The 24,337-nt window shown below is 51.9% G+C and overlaps 4 protein-coding genes across 8 annotated transcripts; 1 reads left to right on the forward strand and 3 right to left on the reverse strand.

Annotated features, from left to right (window-relative positions):
- The first annotated feature begins 965 nt into the window (after positions 1 to 965).
- Positions 966 to 4,688, forward strand: LOC144044997 (inositol monophosphatase 1-like). Of its 5 annotated transcripts, none has more exons than XM_077559755.1 (9): positions 990 to 1,237; positions 1,601 to 1,700; positions 1,784 to 1,923; positions 3,052 to 3,156; positions 3,235 to 3,280; positions 3,360 to 3,468; positions 3,539 to 3,647; positions 3,734 to 3,885; positions 3,964 to 4,688. In XM_077559755.1, the coding sequence occupies exons 2-9, from the start codon at positions 1,638 to 1,640 to the stop codon at positions 4,080 to 4,082; spliced, it is 843 nt and encodes a 280-aa protein (XP_077415881.1). In that variant the 5' UTR covers positions 990 to 1,237; positions 1,601 to 1,637; the 3' UTR covers positions 4,083 to 4,688. The 5 variants fall into 5 exon arrangements, with proteins under 5 accessions (XP_077415882.1, XP_077415881.1, XP_077415879.1 ...); XM_077559753.1 differs by having other exon boundaries at positions 997 to 1,237; positions 1,597 to 1,700; XM_077559752.1 differs by having other exon boundaries at positions 1,004 to 1,236; positions 1,588 to 1,700.
- A 337-nt stretch (positions 4,689 to 5,025) lies between these two features.
- c2h7orf25 (chromosome 2 C7orf25 homolog) lies at positions 5,026 to 7,874 on the reverse strand. Its single transcript, XM_077559751.1, has 2 exons — positions 7,721 to 7,874; positions 5,026 to 6,655 (listed from the first exon to the last, which is right to left on the reverse strand). Exon 2 carries the CDS (start codon positions 6,637 to 6,639, stop codon positions 5,398 to 5,400), a length of 1,242 nt encoding a protein of 413 aa, XP_077415877.1. The 5' UTR covers positions 6,640 to 6,655; positions 7,721 to 7,874; the 3' UTR covers positions 5,026 to 5,397.
- Positions 7,875 to 9,167: 1,293 nt separating this feature from the next.
- Positions 9,168 to 13,839, reverse strand: dnajc1 (DnaJ (Hsp40) homolog, subfamily C, member 1). Its single transcript, XM_077559750.1, has 12 exons — positions 13,418 to 13,839; positions 11,823 to 11,924; positions 11,711 to 11,757; positions 11,479 to 11,644; positions 11,288 to 11,370; positions 11,111 to 11,204; positions 10,944 to 11,046; positions 10,719 to 10,882; positions 10,053 to 10,172; positions 9,914 to 9,962; positions 9,486 to 9,814; positions 9,168 to 9,398 (listed from the first exon to the last, which is right to left on the reverse strand). Exons 1-12 carry the CDS (start codon positions 13,562 to 13,564, stop codon positions 9,330 to 9,332), a joined length of 1,473 nt encoding a protein of 490 aa, XP_077415876.1. The 5' UTR covers positions 13,565 to 13,839; the 3' UTR covers positions 9,168 to 9,329.
- A 2,716-nt stretch (positions 13,840 to 16,555) lies between these two features.
- Positions 16,556 to 19,686, reverse strand: inhbab (inhibin subunit beta Ab). Its single transcript, XM_077555429.1, has 2 exons — positions 18,938 to 19,686; positions 16,556 to 18,226 (listed from the first exon to the last, which is right to left on the reverse strand). The coding sequence occupies exons 1-2, from the start codon at positions 19,320 to 19,322 to the stop codon at positions 17,487 to 17,489; spliced, it is 1,125 nt and encodes a 374-aa protein (XP_077411555.1). The 5' UTR covers positions 19,323 to 19,686; the 3' UTR covers positions 16,556 to 17,486.
- Between the last annotated feature and the right edge of the window lie 4,651 nt (positions 19,687 to 24,337).

Raw genomic sequence — 24,337 nt, forward strand, 5'->3', positions numbered from 1 at the left:
AGGTCAAATGCCGACTGACGTGCTCGTGACCTTTTCGACGGGATTTGGAATGGTCTTGAGCTGCGTGGACCAAACCGTCTTCGCCGCTCGCCGCGGTGGGGGAGCCTCTTGCAACGGACGCCGGCTGCGCGTCTCCGAACGGCAAGGTCGCTCGCCGATGATGTCACGATACCAGAAATGGAGTAGTCGACGCCGATACCATTGAAATTCCACGATTGTCGATGCCATTTTCGATACCACGGTTCAAAATAGGAAATAAACATTAAATCCCATCTACTTGAACAACAAACAATACTGTGTGCTTAAACAGAACAATTGGCATGTCGCTTTAAAGCATTCAAATACAATCCTGTGCATGTACAGCAGGCTAGCTTTAAGTATTAAACACACAAAAATGCTGTGCATCACAGTGCATGCAGCATTCAAAAAATGTATCAAAAATATAATGCTGTGCTTATTTACCAACACACGAACAATATAACGAATAACGTTTGATATATTATTTCAGGGTTTAATGTTACTTTAGGTGATTGAGTAAATGAGCTGCCTGGCAACATGACCTAACTTCATTAAGTGGGACAGACGAGGCTGAACATAACGTGAACGTTATTTCGCCAGGCATCTTATTTAGTGTGGCGGTTATCATACTGACGTAATTGGATATGGGCAACAATGACAACACGGGAATTCAAATGCACTCACACTGAATGTCGATCTAACACGTCGGGATGCACTGCTGGGACATCGCCGCCGCCACCATCATCGTCCAGGAAGCCGGAGGCGTCGTCATGGATACCGAGGGTGCGCTTGCGTCCGCCCCGCTTTGCCGCCTCTCGCCCGCACGTCACGTGACGTCACGTGTCCTCCTCCGCAGACTCCCCCTTCGACATCGCTGCCAGTCTCTGCTTGTTTTAGGTCATTTTCTCACAATCCACTTCAACATCACTCATAATTATTGACACATGACATCAAGCACTCTTTTGTGTTGATGGGCAAAATGTGGCGGTATTCAAATGAGCCAATAAAACATTCGAAGAAAAAGAAGTGTCACTCTGTGACTGACGCGAGTCCCAGTGTGACCAGCAGGGGCGGTGACGCCGCCGCCCGCCGCCCGCCGGCGGATTTGAAGAAGGAAGAAGACGATACCCGGAAGTGTGCGCCGTCGTTGATCCGCAGCGTCAAGATCAAATCCAGCCTCATTCCGTCCTTTTTTGCCTTTTCTTCAAGTTGACACGCGTAAGTCAGTCATTGTCAACTTTGACTATGTTGTTTGGGCTCGAAGCTTAAGACGGGTGACTTCTTTCGAGTCGGGACACATAAATCACCATCTTTTGCCCAACCTTTGCTTGACCTCTCCGTACTTGAAACAATTTCGACGTGACACAGTTTATGCCAAATCGTCAATGACGTCAGAAGCGCTGGAGTTTGACATTAAACGTCAAAGAAGAATATGGCTAACGAGAGAAACGGTTTACACCACCTAGCGTCGGTGTGTTGCCACTGCAGCTGCTAATCCCATTTGGTAAACAATTGGTCGTCATTGCACACGTGAATATTTGTCATGCTTTCTTGTGTGTTGTGACGCAGGCCATCCATCCATCCATCCATCCATCCATCCATCCATCCATCCATCCAGCATGGAGGACATTTGGCAGAGCGCCATGGACCACGCCGTCGCCGTGGCGCGAAAAGCTGGACAGGTGTGCACACGCCGTGCACGCCGGCTGAGGGCGGGCGGACGGACGGCTCCTCTCATCGAGCGTTTGCTCTTGTGCTTGTTGAGGTGGTGCGCGACGCGGCGGGCGGCGTGCACGAGGCGGCGGTGATGGTGAAGAGTTCGCCCATCGACTTGGTGACGCAGACGGACCAGAAAGTGGAGAAGCTCATCATCCGGGCGCTCAAGGACAAATTCCCAACCCACTGGTATGCCGTCGTGCGTGTGTGTGTGTGTGTGTGTGTGTGTGTGTGTGTGTGTGTGTGTGTGTGTGTGTGTGTGTGTGTGTGTGTGTGTGTGTGTGTGTGTGTGTGTGCGTGTGCGTGCGCGCGTGTGCGCGTGCGTGCTCGTCGGGAAAAGGCAACAAAATCTGTAAACGGCAGACACAAGTTGAAATAAAGACATCCCAAAGTGCCGCATGTCGTTTGCAGGCTTGGACAATAATAAGGTCAACAAAAAAACAAAGCAGCGTTTGATGCACACGGACAACGAGGCACACTTTTTCTTTTTGGAAACAGGGACATGACAGGTGGCTGCTGTCTTTGTTGTAAACACACACGCCAAAAATGGAATGATTGCGTGAAAAGCATCTAAAACAGGGGTGCCCAAGTCGGGTCCTGGCGATCCCCAGCCGGTTTTGGTTTTCCATGTTTGTCTCCAGCACCCGATTGAGCTGATCATTGGATTCAGCTGTGTTGGAGGAGGGAGACATGCAAAACAGGCTGGATAGTCCAGGGGACTCCAGGACCGGACTTGGGCAAATGTTTGACGACAACAAAATGGACGCTTGCTGAACATTTGGACTTGTCATTCAAGCGGATCCACAAGATAATGTTGCCACGCGATCACTTTTTCAATCAAAACACAAAATTCCCTCCATTGAAAATACAATTGGGATTGTCCGCATTTTTCATTCCTGTTTTCATTGAGTGTTGAGGGCTGAAAAAGACGTGAAAAGTCGACCACTTGATCCAGAAGTCAAGTTTTTTTTTTCTTCCTCCCCCTCAAAACGTCGTCGTCCGCAACCGACACGGACGTTCTCCACTTTCCATCCTTCCTTTCGCACCTTCTGCCATATTTGCTTGTCTTGCGTCTTTGACAGCCGTTGGGGGGACATTTTGATAGCTTTTTTTGGGGGGAACAAAATGACATTTGAAATGAAGCTTGAACGTTTTTGAGGAAAGCAAAACTCTTTGGCTTAAAGTTTCTTTTATGAACTTCAGTTTTTTTGTGTTTTCAAGTTGGATTTGGTGACGGCAGATGTTTTTGAATTTTGTGTAGTTGTGCGAGTGTTTCCTTCCTCGCCTTTTTGTCAAATGTTGCCGTTTGCGTGTCAGCTTCATCGGGGAGGAGTCGGTGGCAGCGGGAGAAGTTTGCGTCCTGACCGACGGTCCCACGTGGATCATCGACCCAATCGACGGCACCACCAACTTTGTTCACACGTGAAGTTGATCCTTCGTCTTCTTTTGCCGGCAGCCGGTCGCAACGCTGACCGGCTCGTCCGTCCGTCTCCTCCGCAGATTCCCTTTCGTGGCCGTTTGCATCGGATTTGCCGTCGACAAGCAGGTGAGAAGCCCCGCCCCCTCTCGCGGCGAGCCGTGGCTCAAGCGCCGTGCGTGCGTGCGTGCGTGCGTGTCGGCCTCAGGTGGAGTTTGGCGTGGTGTACAGTTGCCTCCGAGATGAGATGTACACGGCCCGGCGGGGGAAGGGCGCCTTCTGCGACGGCCGCCCTCTGCACGTTTCCCGTCAGCAAGGTCCGCCGCGCTCATTCGGCCCTGCCGTCGTTCCATAAACAGGAAGTGACGTCACCCGACTTCCCCTCAGACATCCGGCAGGCCGTCATCGCCACCGAGTTCGGCTCCAACCGAGACCCTCAAGCGCTGGACAAGATCTTCTCCAGCCTCAAGAGGGTGGTCAGCATTCCCGTCCACGGGTACCGCAAGCGCCGCCGCCGCCAGTCGGCCGGGTGAGTCCCGTCACGGCCGTCACGCCCGTCACGCCGTACCTGTGCGCTTGCAGGGTGCGCAGCGCGGGAAGCGCCGCCATCAACATGTGCCTGGTGGCGTCGGGCTGCGTGGAGGCGTACTACGAGATCGGCATCCACGTGTGGGATGTCGCCGCCAGCTCGCTCATCGTCTCCGAGGCCGGCGGCGTTCTGATGGACGTCGAAGGTGAGAGCGCCGTCGTCGTTATGGTGACGCGCCGCCATGCTTTCACGTTGGTGTGTGTGCGTGTTTGTGTGCGCGCAGGAGGCCCGCTGGACTTGATGTCGCGCCGCGTTTTGGCCGCCAACAGCCGCAGCGTCGCCGAGCGTCTGGTCAAAGAAATTGACGCCTTCAGCGTGCGGCGAGACGACGACGCCTCCTGATCGGCGCCGCCTTCGTCCGACGTCAGTCAGCAACAAAGGTGGTGCGTCACCGGCGGGCGAAGACCAATCTGCACATTTTCCACTCGGGATCCACTCGTGATGGGCGGGGCCGACGAGAGATCCGGCAACTTAATTGCCATTTTTAGCTCCCTTTCAAATTTCGATGCTGCCGAGCCTCAAATTGTTAAAGTAAAATACGCTTTCCGTCAAGTTAAGAGTTGCGAGAGCGCTGGACGATGATGGGAAATACAATAATCATCATGATTTTGATTGCGAGTGGAATCCCGATTCCTAAAAGGAAGACTCCAAATTCTGACGATTGCCTTTCGCACATTCCTCTCTCCACGTTGAACTTTATCAACTATAACTTTATTCCTCTTCATCGTATTTATTTCATCCTATGTTCACAAGTCGGTTTTTTTTTTGTTGCACTCACACAAGCACGCATGCAAACACGGTCACCCGGGCGGGGGAGCGAACCCTCGCCAACCTGCGCCCCCTGGAGCTCTTCTGTTCACAAGTGTGCTAACCTGTGACCTCAGGGCTTCTATTTTGTGGTGTTAATGTGTGTTAAAAAATAAATCCTTGAATATTTGTATCCTTGAATTTTGAGCATAAGAAAATGACTTGGAAAGTCATCTTTAAACATGACTCAAAAGGACAGCGAGAAATGAAATGAGTAAAATATGAATATACTCAAAAGCAATTGAAAACAAGTGGGCGTTTGTGCGCATTTTGGCCACTTGGGGCAGTGTGGCGCCATGCATCGTCCATGGAGTCACAATGAGAACAGAAGAAAGTTGGATTGTGAGCAAAAATAGTGCACCCTCGTTGTATTAAAACTAGCACCCGGAAAAAAATGTAATCATTCGGATCGTTTTTTGGAATATTTGAAACCAGCAACTTTTGTTACCATTCAATTTTGAAAGAAAATGTTGTCACGTTAAGTTTCAATCAGTGTTAACGTTTTAATTCTTCTCAGTAAGTCACAGTGTCCCACCACCATTTTAGAATACACCTGTGCGCTACTCATGTTGCCCTTGGGGGTGACACCTTTCTTTTGACAATGCACATTCATCAGAGTGAAAAGTATCGCGTCTTGCCCCCCCCCCTCCGTTATGCGCCCAAAAGGCGGGAAAAAAAAGAAGCAAATTGGAGGCAGTGAACTTGAAAGAAGGAAGTCTGGTTCCGTCAACGTTGCAAGCGGTCCGCTTCAACTACAACCAAAAAGTATTGACAGCCAGTACGAGCACTTGTGGAAAGCGGTGGTGATGTGATGGGGGCGTGGCCTCCGGCAAGGAAAGCGCCAGCGAGGTCACGAGGCGTCGTTTTCAAGCGGGACGGGCGTGGCCCTCCACTCCTTGCCCTCGGTGAGCGCTCGCGGCTGGTGCAGGAAGACGCTGAAGCGGACGCCCTGATTGGCCGCCGCCCTGACAAAGCGGGCGTTGGCCGTGACGGTGACGGCCCGCAGCCGGTCCCCAGTGCCGAAGATCAAGAGCGAGCGGCGGCTGACCTTGGCGCTGGGCGTCAGCGCCAGCGCCCGCTCCGACGGCCGGTCGTCCACCAGGCGCAGGCGGGCCAGCAGCCGGCGGGCGCGCTCCTTCTCGCCGGGCCCGCCCAGCGTGTCCAGGATCAGGCGGAAGTCGGCGACGGCGGCGTTGCAGGCGTACAGCTCCTTGCCCGCCATGAAGGCGTCCAGCAGCGGCAGGACCGGCTGCCGGCGCTCCTGGGCCGCCTGCTCCGTCAGGACGGGTTCGCGGAAGGCCAGCCGGCAGCGGCCGTGACTCAGCGCCGACACGTAGGCGATGAGCGCCGTGATGTCCAGATTGACGCGGCCGCATTCTTCGGCGTGGACGGCGGCGGGGAACGCCAGGCTGGCCACCACCGTGGCGCGGTCCACTCGGCTGGCCTCGGGTTCGGCCTCCTCCTCCTCCTCCTCTCCGCGCCGGTCGTCGTCATCCTCGTCCTCTGCCGGCACGGCGTTGACGGCCACGATGTCCCCGCGGACGGCCACACCCATCTCCTCCAGGCGCCGCGCCATGGGGCTGGACACGCCGTTGTAGAAGGCGAAGACCACGCGAGGGTGCCGGTACTGGACGGGCTGCTGCCGGCTGGCGAGCACAAAGTCCTGGGCCTGGCCCACCACGCTCTTGGCGCCAAAGCGGCCGCGGCCCTGCCAGATGTTGTGCAGCGCCTCGGCCTTCCTGCCCACCGCCTTGACCCAGGTGTGGCCGCCGTCGGCCACCACGTCCACCACCAGCGTGCTCTTGTCGCCGCCGGCGGCGCGGTACGAGAAGACGTGCAGCACCGCCAGCACTCCCGGCAGACTCTCGGCCGAATCCAGCACGGCCGTCAAGTGCGTCAGGTTGGTGCTGTGCAGGTGCGACTCTTTGACCGCCAGCTCGCCGGCCTCCACGCGCCGCAGGAAGCGCAGCTCGGCGCGCAGCTTGCCGCAAAGCTTCCCGCGGCCTTCCACGGCGGCAGGGATTTGCTCGGCGCGCTGGCACAAGGCCTTGGCCACGCCCATTCGCTCCGCTAACACGTCCTGCAGAGACATGACGCGCGCATCCTACCTGCGGGTACGCAAGACATCGGTCAGGAAGGAGGAAAGACGCCGCCGCCGTTTCCAAATGCTTCAAGTGGCTGACGACAGGCAGGCGTGCGCCGCTTTCACGTTAGCAGCATTCGAGATTTAACAAACAAACGGGGGGAAAAAAAAGACGTTTTTGACGTCGTGGGGGAGACGGTGGCGGCGGCACCGCTGTTCTCAAGTCTGTAGGATCTTATATACCTTTGTAAGGACTGCCCTTCTAAGGGACGTCCCTCAGGCGATAACGCTGCCTGTAATTTTCCACCTGTGCTGACCAAATGCCCCTCTGACCCTAAAGGTCACACTGGCTCCAAAGTTCTCTTATCTCATTGTTTTCAGATATGCTAAAGGTTCAACCCCTTTGTCAAAACAGTCTCTGGAATGCAAGCGCAAACATCCTCACTTATGACCTACACGTTCTTTGTTAGAAGGTATAGCTCCTTCTCTTAACGTAACTAAATGAAAACAAAGGTTAGGTCAAAATATACCACACCTCTTCCAACACTAGCTGATCATATGAATCAGGTGTGTTGGAGAAGGGAAACCTGCAGGATTGTGGCGTTGAGTCAAATCAGCATACCTGCCTCTTGGTCGCCTCACCCTTCCTACTGCGCATGCGCACAAGTGCGAACCGCGAGGTAGGCTACCAAGTTCAACCGGTATGCGGTTTTGCCGGCTGCCCTCGAAGCCCGAAATAGCCACATAATAGCGGACGGGAGTTAGCATTGGAAAGCACGTGATGCTACGATATTATCTCGCTAGATCGTCAATATTCTATTTTTTCTATTCTATTCTATTATTCACATGCTTGGAAAAGGCACGAAACATAAAGGTGAAAAATAGGACTGACTTGTGGCCGTGCGCATGCTCAGTAGCGCTCATATCGACAACACGGATATCATTCGGAGAACACAAGGAGGACTTTGCTTGAGTCGTCCTTGTTCAACAGCGCGAGCTAAAATAAGCCAAGCAGCTAAACGGACACGATGTGCTCACAGGAAACACTCGAGAAAGACGCGAAAGGGGAACAGAAGGGAGGGAGACTCACTCGCTACGGCGGCGGCGGCGACTCTTGACGTCTGATGCTAACTGTTAGCTGCTTCCGCCTTCGCCAGGAACCAGCGAAATAGGACGAATGGGCAGGCCACGCCCCCTTTCCCACTTGCGTGCGGTTGGCGATTCCAAGCTGCCAAAATCGTCAGAAATTGCCCGCAAAATCCAGAAAGACAAAAGATGGCGCTGACGTCGCAAGAACTGCTACTACAGTTATTGTTTTGGCTTCCTTCGGTGTCTTTTGGGTCCTTCCATAATCGGAAGACATTTGGGCTTCAAAATTCTTTAAAAAAAAAATTTTAATAAACATTTTCAGATTTTTCTACTACAGGTTCATCAATAATAGCTAATAAACCATCAAAAGCTTGATTAGCTCAGGTTACAGGTCAATGCTACTATGTTTTTTTTTTAAATCACTACCCGTCACTCTCATCACAGCAACAGTGTGTCAAATCTGAAGGAATGTTTTCTTAATTCTCTCAGGAGTAGAAGCTAACCGTTTAGCGTGCTGTTAATGTTACAAACTTATGTAAATAAGAAGAAAAACGTTATTTTGATCCTATGCATGAGGTCGAGTGAGACAAGCAAACTATGTTTTCAAGCATTCCTTCATTTTTTTTTCTTAAAGATTAGTCTCAGGACAAGTAAGTGTACGCATATTTTAGAATTTTGCACATTTGATGGCTGGTATGCAAACTATTCTCCAATTCTGGAATGACCCATTTATTGATAGCTCACTCGTTGTTGGCCCCCAAAAATGGAACCTCATGAAAATTTACTGAGATTTCAGTAAATCACGTCTTCATTCCAAAGTCAAATTTGCGCAGCCTCAGGCAGGACCGCGTTGACCTCACCATCATGGCCGCCACGTCGGCACATGCAGTTGGTGGCCGGCCAGCGTGTGGCGTCGTCCCAAAACTACAAGCGACCACTAGAGGGAGCCTCGGCTGCTTCGACTCCCAAGAGACTCCGTCCAGTCTGCTACGTCAGCCCAAGCCCGCCCGGACCATGAAATCCAGACGGAGCTTGCTGGCAGCCACGCTTCTTTCTGCCAATCTGCCACAAGACAGCCGTGGCCACGGACATTATTTAGCGCCACCAGAGCGTGAATGTGCGATTGCATGAAGGAAACGTAAGCATTGTGAAGCGTCTTTCAGTGTCCTGAAAAGTCCCATAGAAATCTGATGCGTTTACTCACAAAAGGTTTGGTTGGCAAGCGTTTAATCATAACCCAAATAGGAAATGAAAATCTTCACCCGTGTCCGATGGAGTGTTGCAATTTGTCCTTTCAACAACACGGAAGTCCGCGCCGAACGTTTACCATCAGTTTGTTTGCCATCCATCTGAATCCGTAAAGAGTTGGAAAAAGCAAATCTCCCCGAAATCCAGACTCAAGCGTTGTCAATCAAACGAGACGAGCAATGCAGGAAATCAACATTGGATTTGATAATAAATATGTTTATTAATCAGTCCCCAAAAAAGTGAGTGGCAGGCAGCATGCCGGGCGGGAGAGGCCGAGTAAGGCACAAGAAGCAACCGGGTCCGTCCTGCCCTAAAGCCAAAAACCAGATCGGTCGGTCGGTCGGTCGGTCGGTCGGCCTTCATCAGCTCTTGCTTTGGTTCCTTTTCTGGACCAGCTCCGCCAACATCTTGCACCGGATCATGCAGTCCTCCTGAAAACAAGACGCACGCCTGCCGTATTGCTTGCGCGATGCTTCCAATTTTGTCGCGTGGTGCCAAACTTGCGCCGCTGGGCTCACCTTGGTTTTGTCGGGAACCACTTTGGCGATGCGATCCCAGCGCTCGGCGCTTCCTCTGGGGAACTGCTGCAGGGCCAGTTCCAGAAGCTTCTGCTGGTTCTGAGACCAGGCCGCCGCCGCCACCTCCGTCTTGTCCTTGTGCTCCCGCGCCGCCTCCGCCTCCTCCTCGTCCGCCTCGTCAGGGTCGAAGTCTTTCTGCCGCCGGGACCTGAGGCGCCCCCCCTCCTCGCCGTCGGCACACTTCCTGTTCCTGCGCTTGAGCGCGCCAACTTGTTCGCCGTCGCCAGCGGGACGAGACGGCCCCTTCAAGTCGGACAGCTTGACCAGACCTGCGGCGGGCGGCAGGCGGACAACGGCTGAAGCGGATGCCGGAGCACGGCGCAAAGGTGCCGGCAAAAGTGCCGGCAAGCGGACGGCGACGTGCCCACCTGTGCTCAGCTGGCTCAGCTCTTTGGCTTGTTTGACTTTGGAGGTCACCTGTCGGCGCAAAAGATGATCCAAAAAAAAAAAAAAAAAACGTTTCAAGTCGGTGGAGTTAGCGAGCGAGCTAACGCGGGCGCCACTCACGTCCGGCACGGATCTCCCGAGCTCGTGGGCGATTTTCTCCCAGCGACCCGGCGTTCCTCCCGGGAATTTCCCCATCAGTCTGCTGAGGAGGCTGATGTCGTCGGCACTCCACTCCGACACCTGCCGCCGCCGTGAACGCAAAACGCTACTTTTATGTCTCGACTAAAAACGTCAACCTTGAAAACCAAAACCGGATCTTATGATGTATTCTACGGACTCTTGGAGGTTGTGGGTTCAATCCTATCCAAATGGGACCCTGTTCCCTCCCTGCTTGACACTCAGGCAAAGTAAAAAAAAAAGAAAAAGAAAAGACTCATGTATTTTAAGAAAAGAGTCGTATTTATTACGGCTTTAGTCTAAAAATGCTCTTTTCAAGACCGCCGTGGTTGATGTGGGCTTAGTGTGACTTTCTTACAGCTGAATTTAAATCCAATTTTCTTATTTTGGTCTTCAATTTCCTACTGTCCTTTTTTGCAGTGCAGATGGCCAGCTGTGCTTGAAAAGAATATTTTGCTTTCAATTTCTCGCCCAATGGCTTTTTTATTGTTATTATTTTTTGACCTGCTGACGAGAGTGAAAAGGAAAAACAAGCCGCCGTAACCCTGGTCCATGCTAACGCTAAGGCTAACGCTAAGGCTAACGCTAAGGCTACGAGGACGTGGTCACCTTCTTCCTGGCGGCGGCGTGGCCCTGCAGCCATTGGTCCAGCTGCTCTTCCACTTCCTGGATGGATCCCGCCTGCTGGTAAGTTTGCAAGTTTGGCTGCTCCGTGGCCGGCTGGTAGACGGGGAAGTCCATCTTGGGCTTCTTGACCTTTGACCTCTTGTCTCCTGAAAGCGCAAGCTCACGTCAGGGGCCGAAGTGACGAAGACGAGGAAGCAAACTTCTTACTGCCGGCCGCTTCCAGTTGCGCTCTTTCTTCCTCCCGCTCTTCCTCTTCCCGTCTGTGCTGCTGCTTGACCCGCTTGTAGTCTTGGTAGAACCGCTGCAGCTCCTGCAAGGGACGAGCACAAGAAGCTTCCGGGAACTTTGCCACATCGACCGGACGGCTACCTTACCTGCAGGGTTTGAGGCATGCGTTTGATTGACAGGTAGATCCACACGCCCACTTTGAAAGGAAGAAGGTCCTGCCAGTGGGGGCGCTCCTGAGCCCTGCGCACGCACGCGCGCACACACACACACACGTCAGTGCCCACGACGTCATCGCGCGGGAACCGGAACCTTCGGACGAGCACCTGTCGGCCGCGCCGCTTTTGACGTCTTCTTTGGCGCTCATCTTCTTCTTCTTGTCTTTCTTCTTCCGGGCCAGCGTCTCATCCTGCAGACATGCGCTCGTTGGTCACGCGCTCGCTCGTCACGCGCTCGCTCGTCACGCGCTCATCACGCGCCCGTCACGCGCCCGTCACGCGCCCGTCACGCGACTCACCAGCATCTTCTCCAGGTAGATGGACCAGATGACGGCGTAGTGGCCAACGGTGACGATGATGAAGAGCAGGAAGGCCAGCTCGCTGTTGCTCATCTTCCTCACGCGGCGGTAGTAGAAGACGGGCTGCCGCCAGTCGGGGAGTCCGTTGACCAGGATGTCGTCGTACCTGCGGCAGGGGTCGGAGGTCAGGCTGGCGCTCCCGTGAACCCACGAGAGGCCGGCCGCGGCTCACCTGCGTCGCCTCTCTTCGTCCTTCAGGACTTCGTAAATGGCCACCAGCTGCGGAGCGCCACAAAACATTTGACATGTCGCGCACGGCGGGCGTGCGCTCGCGTGGTCGTCACCTGTCGGAATTTCATCTCGGCGTCGTCCTCTTTGTTCTTGTCGGGGTGCAAAACCAGCGACAGGCGCCGGTAGGCCTTTTTGATTTCCGACGCCGACGCATCCTGAACACAAAGCACAGGCGGAGACTCCAGCGGCTTCCGTTGGACCGACGCGCTTGTTCGATTGGCCGCAAAGATCACAAGTGTCTGCCGGTGGATTTGAAAAATAGATATATTTTGCCGCCGACCGCTCTAAAGGCCTCCGAGTCTTTTCACCAACTTTTCGTTTCGGGTCGGCGTTGCCGGCATAATGTCAAGAAAAATTGGACAGAGCAGGATTCAAACCCGAGACCCTTTCGAGGAGACCGTTCCTTGACCGTTATGCCACCACATAAGTACACATTCACTGGCGCACAATTTGTACTTGTAGTTTGCGCACGATTCACGGCAAAATAGCAAGATGCCATTTATAGATCTTTCAAAACATCTTGTAAAAAGTTGCGATTAGACAAAATGGCTGCTGGGTTGGCGACGCTTTGCTCTTTTCAAAGCCATCAAAAGCTGTAATGGATGAAAGGCAAGCATACGTTGACGTGCGTCATTATAAAAAAAATCTAAATCTAAATGATAAAAAAATCAAATATCGATATTGCGATATTGGCCCATGCAATATGCAGATCGCAAAGACATGCAATAAGTTTCATGTGGAATTTTTGGCTTTTATGTGAATTTGACTAAAATGTGCATCATCGAGAGGGAATTACAATGAATGAAGTAAGAATAGATTGAGTTTGCTGCATGAATTTGTTGTAATTCTTTCATTAAATCATCCAAAATTCATTTCTCAAGTCACATGTTGTTAAATATCGCAACAATATCGCTCTGTTCTGCAACGATATCGGCTGATTTTTCAATATGGCGCAGCCCGAACCTCTTACTGTGTTGTGGTTGTGCTCGGATGTGAACCGCACGTTTTCAGCCTGTCGTGCTGATTACAAAGCACACAACGAGGTTAGAAAACGTGCAGCCCGCGGGCCCGTCAGGTGGCGAGTAACGTCGGCCCAATTGGATCCTCGGGACCAACGGCCTCAACGTTTAGAAACTTGTGAGGATGCATTGAAAGCGGCTTTCGTGTGGACGGAACTTCGTCTCTTGTCGATTCATTGTTGTTTTCCTCCCGACATTCTGCCAGTTTTTTTCTTTTGTTTTTGGCCTTGTTGTCTTGTATCGCTTGCCATTTGGAGTTGGCTTTTGTTTTGTTGAATTCGATTCCTTTTTTTTTCTTTCTTCTTCTTTTGACCTCACCTCTGCCTCCTTCCCTGCATTTGGGTCCGCAATCACCACCTCACCAAAACATGGGCAAAGTGTTGCCACGTTGCACTTGCATGACTTTTTTCAATATATTATTTACAGCAGCAAAATCTGTGTCTAATGTAACATATTTTCAAGACAGAATCGAAAATCGACTGTGATGGGATGACTGCGTTGTGGATTTTGTCCAGTTTTGTCAAAGACGTCTCTGTGATCCGTTCTGGATTGGAACCGGGCCGCGCGGTACACCACCGGTTCCAGTCGACGTGCGTGTTACCATGGAGATGGCCAGAGTGCCAACGAACCTGCTCGAGCGCCAGGAAGCGGTAGAATGTGTCCGGGATCTCCTCCACCAGGTCCAGAAGCTCCAGGTCCGCGTCCCAAGCGTCCGACGGGAGGCCGAGGGACAGGAGAAGCAAGCCGCAAAACCTAAGCCATCCGCCCGCCGTCATCTTGCGTCGTCGTCGCGTGGCCGCCTGCCGCGCCGGAGCCGAAGCCGAATCGGAATCCGAATCCGAATCCGATCGGCCAGCTCAGCTCAGTGGGCTGACGGCACGGAAGTGCTCGTCAGTCACTTCCGGGTCAGCCTCTGTTGTCACAAAAGCGTAAAAGCAGCTTCCGGGAAGACAAAAAACAGGACTGCGGTAAAGCTCGCCGCCTCTTTTCTTTTTTTACAGCGTCAAGCCAGCCGCTCTTCATTTCAAGTTCGCCCTTTCTCTTGCCCCTTTATAGGACTTACGGTAGTATGCGGGACGCTGGCCCGGAGCACGACATCCGGTTTTCAAAATGAAAATCCGATTTTCAAAATAAAATCTTACTGACAAGCAGTTTAAAAAGATTATTTTTTTTCTTTTTTAAATGGAAAGCAGTTCATTCGGTATAATACATCACTAATTCACGGGTAATTTACGGGGTAAATAGCTTCCAAGACCTGCTATTGAGCTGGAACGTTGATATGTACAATATTAAGTTGATTGAAAATGAGACAAAGGTTGAAATTGAGAAAAAAGAGGTGGGCATCATCCAGCCGGCATGCCACTATGATGCAGCACTGATTTGGGGTCAATAGGTCACATGACCTGGAAGCTATTGACCTAACCGGCTAACCCTGACCCGTAGCGGGATTTGAACCTGGGCCCATTGTACGGGTGCGTTACCACTATAGCAACCGAGAGGATGTTGACATTTGATCATGTCAGGTGATGAATCAGCAGGATAATTTGACGTAGCAAGTCTACTTGGGTTGGATTGAGTTCACATTCAAGACATTTGAATCGAGCGCGATGGTCGCATTTGATGAAATTGGACAAAAGGCACTTGCGGAAACAACGTGTCACGTGACATCCTGATTCTGACACAGATTTAGGAACGCGATTGGAATCACAAGTTCCGCCCGGTACCAAAACGCACTTTGGATTGGGCCTTCACGAGTGCAAACGCAATCTTTGGAATGCAGCGGAAGTCCAAATCGACGAAGGAGTGCAACAAAGAGAGAACGTCACTTGTTGCTGAGGAAGTCGCGAGCTGCGGCGTCTTCTAAAGGTAACTTGCCGGCAAGCTAAGTAAGTGCCTGCTGTGTTTTCCGCATGTTGGAGATTTGGAAGTAAAATGGATTAAAAAGAGAGTTTCGATCCTCACGTCTTAGCCTGCCGTGGCGTGACGTCATAAAATGTCGCTTTTGGTGCGCGTTGAGGTGCAGGAGAAAGGAAAGACCACCAGGAGGCAGCAGCGAGTCATTCCTCCCTTGCCTTTGCCGACCGTGGCTCGTCCCTGCTGCTGCATCATGTCAAGCTTGCACGATCAGGATCGGTGAGATCTGATCGAGTCGTGTAGGATTTGCTTCCGCACCGGAATGTGCTGGAGGCCCGCTCGGACCTAAACGGGCTTTCCAATGATCGGCGTTGGGATCTTGCGGGGACGGCAACTCAAAATGTTTTAGCCAATGGCACAGTGAGCTTCCCATCGGGCTTTTCAGGACAAGATATGGGATTTTGTTTGACTTTCTACAAAGCGATGGTTTCTTTGAGCCCGTTCGGCCACAAATGAGAAGTCGTCAGTCGCTCTAATGTTACAATGTTAGTAAAGACTCCAAGGTGATGACGTCACAGTGGTGCGGGACACGCCATTTGTCCCTCGTCTGCAACATAAACAGACACGCAAAAAAGACATTTGTTGTCTGAGCCCATGTTTGACCTCAATGACCTTGAGGTTTCTTGGAGCGCTACGTTCCCAAAGGTGACTTGACCGTTTGAGAGAAATGCATTCCACGATTGAAGACGATTTGATGCAATCGCTCGTCACACCATTGATTGCGCAATACCGCACGCACGCACGCACGCACGCACGTCAACAATTAGGCCAGCCTAAGAATATTTGATAGCTATTATTGACACATGCTCCGCTACCCACAATGCATCGTGTTGCCCTCTTTGTCTTTCTCAAATCAAATTCTCCGCTCAGCCGGGAGTTTGTAGGTCAGTGAACAAACACATCGTTGCCACGGTGACCAATTTTGGACGCCCTGCTTCTTCACTTTGGAAACTTTGATCTCGCCGGCCGGCGGCCCGCTTCCTGTCGATCGGGGGGGACACGCCCACTTCCTGTCAATCTGCTGCAGGGGTGTCCAAACTGCAGCCCGGGCCTTTTGCGTCCCGCTTCCCATTTTTCGCTGACAAATACTGAAAATGGACGCCGGCTGCAAGGCGAGTTCAGAACCAGCAAAAAGGAGCACAGAAGGTTTGAGACTGTTATGACGTTGTTTGCATGCAAATCCTCCTGAAAATTCACAAATATGAAAAAATAGTTGATATCTCTGAAGCAGATAGAAACATAAATTCCAAAAACATTTCAGAGTTTTCAGCCGTGGCCTTCACACAAACCTAAGTTTATTCAATATTAAAAAAACATGTCACACGTCATGGCATCTGCGGGTGCGTTCACCGTCAACACTGGAGTGCGCTTCGTCGTAATAACCTCCAGGGATTGATTGGTAATTATTGGTCGTGTGCAAAGCCGGTTACAAAAGCCGTCAACATTTTCGACATCTTCGTTCCATGGAGACTTTGGAGCAGAGGTGGGCAATCCCGGTCCTCGAGGGCCGGAGTCCTGCAGGTTTTGGAGGTGTCTCACGTCCAACACAAGCTGATTCCAATCAACAGGATCGTTATCAGGCTTATGCGGAGCTTGCTGATCATATGTCAGCTGTGTTGGACAAGGGAAACATGCAAAAGCTGCAGGACTCCGGCCCTCCGTGCCCACCTCTGCTTTGGAGTCGTTCCGATTGAAATCATTCCGAATGAAGATCCGCGGTCACCTGTTAACATGCGACATGATTCCGATTGGCCCTTTATATGCTCCCCCTTTCAATCGAATCGGGTCCGAGGCGGCCGCAGGACGCGCGGACATCGATCACCTGATTCAACCAAGACGGAGTTTGTTGCTCATTTGGCACAGTTGTGATGCGTTCACACTTTTATTGATCAAAACGAGTGTCAAGAACTTCCAAACGAGTTCCGCCCTCGCAGACAAGAGCTCGGGTGAGGCGCCGCCATTTTGGTGGCTGGAAACGGTGACATCGTGACGCGTTGACGTCAAGACAGAGCATGCGCATGCCGGACGCGGCCTCGCCGTTCCGAACGACGCTCGTTGGGATCGACAAGAGCGACAGACCGCCTGCGTATTCCCAAAGAAATTCCTTTCGGATTCACGCTTTGCATTCTCAACCAGGACTTTGTATGGAGGATTTTCATTGCGTTTGGCCGTTTGGATTCATTCTAATCCATGAAAGCCAGGCTTGTGTCCGCAAACATATTTCTTAACAATTTGTCACTGTCATCAATGGTGGCATTGATTTCATAACAAAAACGCTCAAATACAATTCCAGGACGTGCAACGAAAAGCAAACAAAAGGACAAATCGTCTCTTGAAAGGGAGAAGAGCGCCCGATCCTGCCTCTAGTGGTAGAAACGTGGTCATGCGCCAAACTAGTTTGCGCTGCGTCCCAAAGTGGGATTGGGAATTTGTCTGCTTTTCAGTGCAGGCCCGAAAAGTCCAACGTTTTGCTGGAACGACGTTAATGAGCTTTTCACTTGAAGTTCTTCCAAAATTGCTTGCTTGACTGATTTGACGAACTTAAAGTTGAAAGTGGCCCTTGCGTTTTCCGGCAAAAGTTTGGACCGCCCCCCATCCAAGCGCTTGAAGTCTTTTGAAATTGCAGGACGAGCCAACGTCGAGCTTCTTTCATGCAACTCGTCCGGCAGATCGCGCGCGAGTCGCCGCCAAGACTAAAACGTGTCTGAATGACATCATCAGGTGCGCCGTGCCGGCTGGCTGCTTTCTTTCCAATGTGGAAAAGACGCCATGTTTTTTTCATTTTCACCAGCAGCCGCATTGCTCGACGATCATGTCACGGATGTCTTTCTTGACGATCATCTGCTCGTCGTCAAAGTACAACATGGACATGGCGCGCAGCCGCGTGGGCACGCAGCAGGACTTGACGCCGCGCAAGGCTCCCGAGCCCCTCATGCGGTACTGGTTGATGACGGCGGCGTGGAAGGAGCCGCCCACGCTGGCCGCGTGCTCGGGACAGTCTCCCTGGCAGTAGTTGGCATGGTAACCGGACGGCGCGATAATCCAGTCGCTCCAGCCGATGTCCTTAAAGCTGACGTAAAACTGCCGCTTGCAGCACGTGCGTGTTTTGCCGTCGCACTCCAAGCTGCGAGCGCTCCGCCGGCGGGCCGCGTCCTCTCCGCCGCGCAGCGCCACCATCAGGAAGGGCCGGTGGGATTGGTCGCCGTCGGCGGAAGGCAGGACGGGCGCGGCGCCGGCGCACAGCGGACAGGACAGCCGGAGGCGGAGCGGCCCGTCGTCTCGGTCCAGCGAGGACTGGACGCAGCGCGGGACGGCCAGCACGTGCCAGCCGCTGCGCCGAGCGTCCGCCGACTTCTCCGAGACGGCCGCGTCCTGCCCGGCCTGGTGGAGCTGCAGCATCACCTTGCCCTTGGCCCGACTCCCTCGCGGCAGCTTGAGGAAAATCCACAGGTCGGCCCGCTCCACCAGCGCCGCCTTGCCGCTTTCCTTGGAGAGGTCGAAGGTCAGGTCATTCCCGGCATCTCCTGGCACACAAAAACACGGCCTGCACGTTAGCCTCACTTTGCAGACACGCTGAGATGCCCCAGAACACCCCCCCCCCCCCCCCGGTCTCCTGTGCCGACTCATTAGTGAGTCTGAATGAAATCATTCTTCTCCTCATGCCGCCCCCTCGTTAGTGAGTCCTTTTACCAGCGCGGCTATTAATAGCTGGCCACTCAACGCTCATTACGCTGATGTGTTTGTGTGACACACAAACGCCAGCAGATTGTGCCGGCGGGGCTGCCGGAGGCGGACCGCGTCAAAGTCGGCAACGTTGGACGGCGGCAGCGCATGAAATGATAAATTGGTCTCACACTCGCACCGTCTTAAAAAGTCACTGGATCGGCAAACGTGACCTAATTGCAGCAAACATCTTACGCTGTCGTCTCAATATTTCCGCCGTCCCGCTTTGGCAAGTTTGTACACAAAGTTCCAATTTTGCCGTTGGACTTTGAATTGAGGTGTTTCCACCCGCCGACTGGCCAACTCGCAATCACACGTCACACAAACGGACATGTCGGAAGGCATCCGATCCACTAAGGTGCCACAATTTGGACTTTTTTAGCCACAGGTGCTCATTGACCTGCCGCTGGAGGACGACCACCTGCGCCTCAAGACAAATTGGAGCGGGTTTGACTTTCTGGGCCCGCCGGATCGGAGCGCTCGGTACTCGACCGCGTCGCCGTCTCACTCACCCGGCTCGGCAAAGGCGATGACCTCGGCGGCGGCGGCGGCGGCGGCGGCGGCGGCCCCTTCCGCTTGGACCTCCACGCTGCCGTCGTCGGCCACGCGGCCCACGTGCACTTTCTTGATGGCGTTGAGGAGCGCGGCGCGAGGAAGCGTTTGCGTCAGGTTGGGCGGCGCGTTGAGGTGGAGCATGTTGAGGATGTGCCGCTTGACCGCGTCCACCATCTCGCTGGAGTTGCTCCTCAGCTGGCCCGCCGCGGCGCAGGAGGTGCACGCGGGGGGCTCCTCCCCCTGGCGGACGGCGGGTACCAGCGAGGCCGACGGGCACAAGTGGACCGCCACCGCCGTCAGAGCCAAAAGTGCCGCCGGCAGACGAGTGCGATTCACGGCCATCTCTCACAATGCAACAGGTCCTAAGTCGGCCCGTCCGCTTCCATCAAGCTGTAGATGGCGAGCACGTCGGCGCCGATTCTTGTGAGCTGCGCTCCTCGCATACACTAATTATACTTGCCTCTCCCTCTCATCCCTCCCTCCGCCGCCGCCGCGCGCACGCAGGAATTTCCCTGCCTGTGAGTCACACTCACACTTTCTCCTCAATGGATGTCACGACAGAGGAGGAGGACCGCCGGGTGGCCCTGATTCATTCATGCCACACACGCGCGCACACACACACACACATGCAGTCATGAGTCACAGCGTCATCATCACCATCATCATCATCACCATCATCATCATCACCATCATCACCATCATCATCATCATCACCATCATCATCATCACCATCATCATCATCATCATCATCATCACCATCATCATCATCCTCATCATCATCATCATCATTGCCATCATCATCATCACCATCATCATCATCATCATCATCATCATCATCATCATCATCACCAGCATCATCATCATCATCCTCATCATCATCATCACCATCATCCTCATCATCATCACCATCATCATCATCATCATCACCAGCATCATCATCATCATCCTCATCATCATCATCATCATCATCACCATCATCATCACCATCATCATCATCATCATCATCATCACCATCATCATCATCATCATCATCACCATCATCATCATCATCATCATCACCATCATCATCATCATCATCATCATCATCATCATCATCACCATCATCATCATCATCATCATCCTCATCATCCTCATCATCATCATCATCATTGCCATCATCATCATCACCATCATCATCATCAACATCATCATCATCCTCATCCTCATCATCATCATCACCATCATCATCATCATCACCATCATCATCATCATCATCATCATCATCATCATCATCATCATCATCACCATCATCATCATCATCATCACCATCATCATCATCATCACCATCATCATCATCATCCTCATCATCCTCATCACCATCATCATCCTCATCATCATCATCATCACCATCATCATCATCATCACCATCATCATCATCACCATCATCATCATCATCATCATCATCATCACCATCATCATCATCATCACCATCATCATCATCCTCATCATCCTCATCACCATCATCATCCTCATCATCATCATCATCACCATCATCATCATCATCATCATCACCATCATCATCATCATCATCATCATCATCATCATCATCATCATCACCATCATCATCATCATCATCATCCTCATCATCCTCATCATCATTGCCATCATCATCATCATCCTCATCATCCTCATCATCCTCATCATCATCATCATCATCATCATCATCACCATCATCATCATCATCACCATCATCATCATCATCCTCATCATCCTCATCACCATCATCATCCTCATCATCATCATCATCACCATCATCATCATCATCACCATCATCATCATCACCATCATCATCATCATCATCATCATCATCACCATCATCATCATCATCACCATCATCATCATCCTCATCATCCTCATCACCATCATCATCCTCATCATCATCATCATCACCATCATCATCATCATCATCATCACCATCATCATCATCATCATCATCATCATCATCATCATCATCATCACCATCATCATCATCATCATCATCCTCATCATCCTCATCATCATTGCCATCATCATCATCATCCTCATCATCCTCATCATCCTCATCATCATCATCATCATCATCATCATCGCCTCACGTGGAGGAGAGACTTGCTTGGTATGAGAATTTTTTTGAAAGAAAACTTGTTACGATCACAGAGCAGATGGAGCGCGTACGCACACACGCGCACACACACGCACGCGCGCGCGCACACGCACACGCAGCCTCTGCCGGTGGGATTGAAGTGTTACATCACATCTTCATGTGGGACTGCAAGTTCGCCATTCGGAAGGAACGTCCTGGTGGGCGTGACAGGAAGTCGGCGTCGGCTGGTTTATTTTTCCAGCGCTTCGAACCGGAATCAAACCTGGGCACTTGTTGCTGCGAGGCAGCAGCCCAGGCCACTGTGCCACCATGTCGTCAATCAAAAGCGTGTCGCAAAGTGCCCCGCAACCTTTTTCAATGCGACTGATGACTTGCAAGCTGAAAGACGCATTTGGCAAACCGCTTGTTTGAAATTGAACGGCTCAAAGGTGGAACACTTTGAGGCAGACAAAAAAAGGAGGGAAGTTTTTTTTTTCTTCTTTCAACTAAATCCAGGAGGGCCAGGGTTTGAGCCCGAGGGGCCAGCCGTCGGTTACTTTTCCTGTCGTCAGCTCAACTCCTGGGCTGCCCTCGCCTCGGACCCACGCTTGCTGTCAACTTTGTCTCATGGGTCCGGGATTCAGTTCCGACACCGGCCCCCTCTCTCCAACCGGGTCAGGGAGACCCGGCAAAGACTCTCGCTCTAGATCAGGAGCTAGCGACCCTCCTCGCCAAGTCCGCTATCCAAGAAGTGGATCCCTCGGCTCATCCAGGGGGATTCTACCCCCCCTACTTCCTCATTCCAAAAACCACAGGCGGATTACGGCCTATCCCGGATCCGAGCGGTCTCAACCGTTACCTCGGGGTGTTTCCCTTCCGCATGCTGACTACGTCGGCCGTGTGTAGGACGGTCGGCCGAGGGGTTCGCCACGGTTCACGTCAATGGATCTGAAGGACGCTTACTTCCGATTGCTCCTCAGCACAGGAAGTTCCTCCGCTTTGCCTGCAGGGGTCGCCACTGGCAAGTCACAGTAGTCCCATTCGGGCTCACACGTGTAGTGAAGGCGGCCCTTGCACCCCTGCAGTCGAGTGGCATGAAGGTGCTCCCTTACTTGGACCACTGGCCGATATGCGTCCAGCGATCAGGCACTCCGAGACACGTCTCCGCATCTTCATCACGACTTGGTGTCAAGGTCAGCCTGGAGAAGTCCTCTCTCGATCCCTCTCAGCAGACTCATCGGAATATCGTCGAACCTCCTTGAATGCGCGGCCATCCCCACAGAGCAGAGGTGGGCAATCTCGGTCCTCGAGGGCCGGAGTCCTGCAGCTTTTGGAGGTTTCTCACGTCCAACACAAGCTGATTCCAATCAACAGGATCGTTATCAGGCTTATGCTGAGCTTGCTGATGAGCTGATCATTTATCAGCTGTGTTGGAGAAGGGAAACACGCAAAACCTGCAGGACTGCGGCCCTCGATGCCCACCTCTGCCACAGAGGGTCGACCCTGTGCTACGCCTCGTCTCTCGCTCCCGTGCCAACGGGATGCCGCCTTGTGTCCCTTTTCGGCGTCTGCTTGGCAAGTTAACGTCCCTGACGGCGCTTGTCCCGCTCGGCCCGTTGTCGCTGCGGCCATCGCGACAGTGGCTGCTCACTTTCAGGAGGCAGAGGTGATGTAAACAAAAAGAAATGTAATTATTCAAAACAAAAGCGAACTCCAAATGGCAAGTGAAACAAAACCTGGGGAGGACAAGGGAAAAAAATGGCGACACGACGGGAGGAAAAGGACAATGAATGGACACAGACCGAGGGGCGACGGGAGACTAAACACACACGCTGACGACACACCAAGACACACCTGGGGCAGGACACACCTGGGGCAAGACACACCTGGGGCAAGACACAAGGGGTCGAGGGCACTGATTGGTTGACACGAGGATTACAAAAAGTTGAGGCGGACACGCGAGGACAGACGCAAGCCGAACAAGACACTCGAGCGCAGCCCTGCGTGTTTTTCATGTCTGCCTCCAGAAGGCGACGATGAGCTGACGATTCGAAACAGCCGGCTTGCAGGCAGGAGACATCCAAAACGTGCAGGACTGAGGCCCCCTAGGACCAAACTTGCCCACCCCTGTCTTAGATGTATCAGAGACGCACAACAACAATTGCATTTGTAAAACAGATACAAAAACACGAGATAGAAAAAAAATGACGTTTGAATTGAAGTTTGGTCCACAAATAACAAAAAGAAGATTGTAATGAAGTATGTTACTGTCGTTCGTCTCTTTACACAGAATCAAAGCACAGTTTTCTTTCAACTCTTTCAACTTGGATGGATGTCGGTTGTTTGTTGAATTAAAATAAAAGATATTTTTAAAAAGGAAAAAAAAAAATGTCCAATGCAATGCAATGTATATTTGGTCACGCAAAACGTACTAAAAGTAGAACATTTGAAATATAGTGTATTTAATTAGCTTGACCTTTTACGGCAGGAAGCCGCGTCACTTTGATGCCGCGCGGCGGCCATATTGCCACTCCCAAGAAAGCCTTCTCGGCATACGATCCTCCTGTTCCTTTGAAACGCTCCGTAGTCGAACCGGCATTATTTATATATTAAGAGCCTGCGAGCCGTCTTATCTCATTTCATTACATTTGCATATTGCTTCCTGTTTTTGCCCAAAACTTGCTCAAATAAACACGGATCCTGCTCTTGTGCCAGCTTTCCATTGCAAGTGACATTTTTGATCAGATGCAATCGAAATATTAGGGAATGCTCGTCTATTATACATCGATTCACAAACTGTCAAATTGTGAATGTTCATTAAAGCTGAAGGCCTGAAAATGAGTCCCAGTCCAGGACCTGCCCTGCCCCCTACTACAGTGGTCCGACAACTTGGTCAGACCGGTACCGGTCTGCGGCCCACTCGTACCCTGCCAAGAAAAATCAAATCAAAAAATACATGTATGCTACATGGTCATCATGGCAGTAATGCAACGGATGATTGGCGGACCACAAAACATCAGCAGGTCCTTCAATCCCAACATTTTGGGGAGCAAAGAAGAAGCTTAAGTAAGATGTTGAGTATGATGAGAGAAATCAAGCCAAATTGGAGCATCCTCATCTTCCGTCTAAGTCTAATGTTCTTCGGGACCAGGACAACTTGCGGTGATTGACGGAAAAATGAATTGACCATCACAAATGTTACATTGGATTTATTGCTGCTAGTGCCAAAGGTGCGAAGTCACCATTTGGTTGGAAG

The sequence above is a fragment of the Vanacampus margaritifer genome, chromosome 2, assembly GCF_051991255.1.
Source record: "Vanacampus margaritifer isolate UIUO_Vmar chromosome 2, RoL_Vmar_1.0, whole genome shotgun sequence".
Taxonomy (NCBI): Eukaryota; Metazoa; Chordata; class Actinopteri; order Syngnathiformes; family Syngnathidae; genus Vanacampus; species Vanacampus margaritifer.

Excerpts from the sequence above, each read along its gene's own strand:
- LOC144044997 (XM_077559755.1), top strand. The coding sequence starts at position 1,638 with ATGGAGGACATTTGGCAGAGCGCCATGGACCACGCCGTCGCCGTGGCG. Across the intron at positions 1,701-1,783 it reads TGGCGCGAAAAGCTGGACAG|GTGGTGCGCGACGCGGCGGG; the intron begins GTGTGCACACGC and ends GTGCTTGTTGAG. Across the intron at positions 3,281-3,359 it reads GATTTGCCGTCGACAAGCAG|GTGGAGTTTGGCGTGGTGTA; the intron begins GTGAGAAGCCCC and ends TGTCGGCCTCAG.
- c2h7orf25 (XM_077559751.1), bottom strand. The coding sequence starts at position 6,639 with ATGTCTCTGCAGGACGTGTTAGCGGAGCGAATGGGCGTGGCCAAGGCC.
- dnajc1 (XM_077559750.1), bottom strand. The coding sequence starts at position 13,564 with ATGACGGCGGGCGGATGGCTTAGGTTTTGCGGCTTGCTTCTCCTGTCC. Across the intron at positions 11,925-13,417 it reads GCTTCCTGGCGCTCGAGCAG|GATGCGTCGGCGTCGGAAAT; the intron begins GTTCGTTGGCAC and ends CTTTGTGTTCAG. Across the intron at positions 10,883-10,943 it reads GCAACTGGAAGCGGCCGGCA|GAGACAAGAGGTCAAAGGTC; the intron begins GTAAGAAGTTTG and ends TTGCGCTTTCAG.
- inhbab (XM_077555429.1), bottom strand. The coding sequence starts at position 19,322 with ATGGCCGTGAATCGCACTCGTCTGCCGGCGGCACTTTTGGCTCTGACG. Across the intron at positions 18,227-18,937 it reads CATCGCCTTTGCCGAGCCGG|GAGATGCCGGGAATGACCTG; the intron begins GTGAGTGAGACG and ends TTTGTGTGCCAG.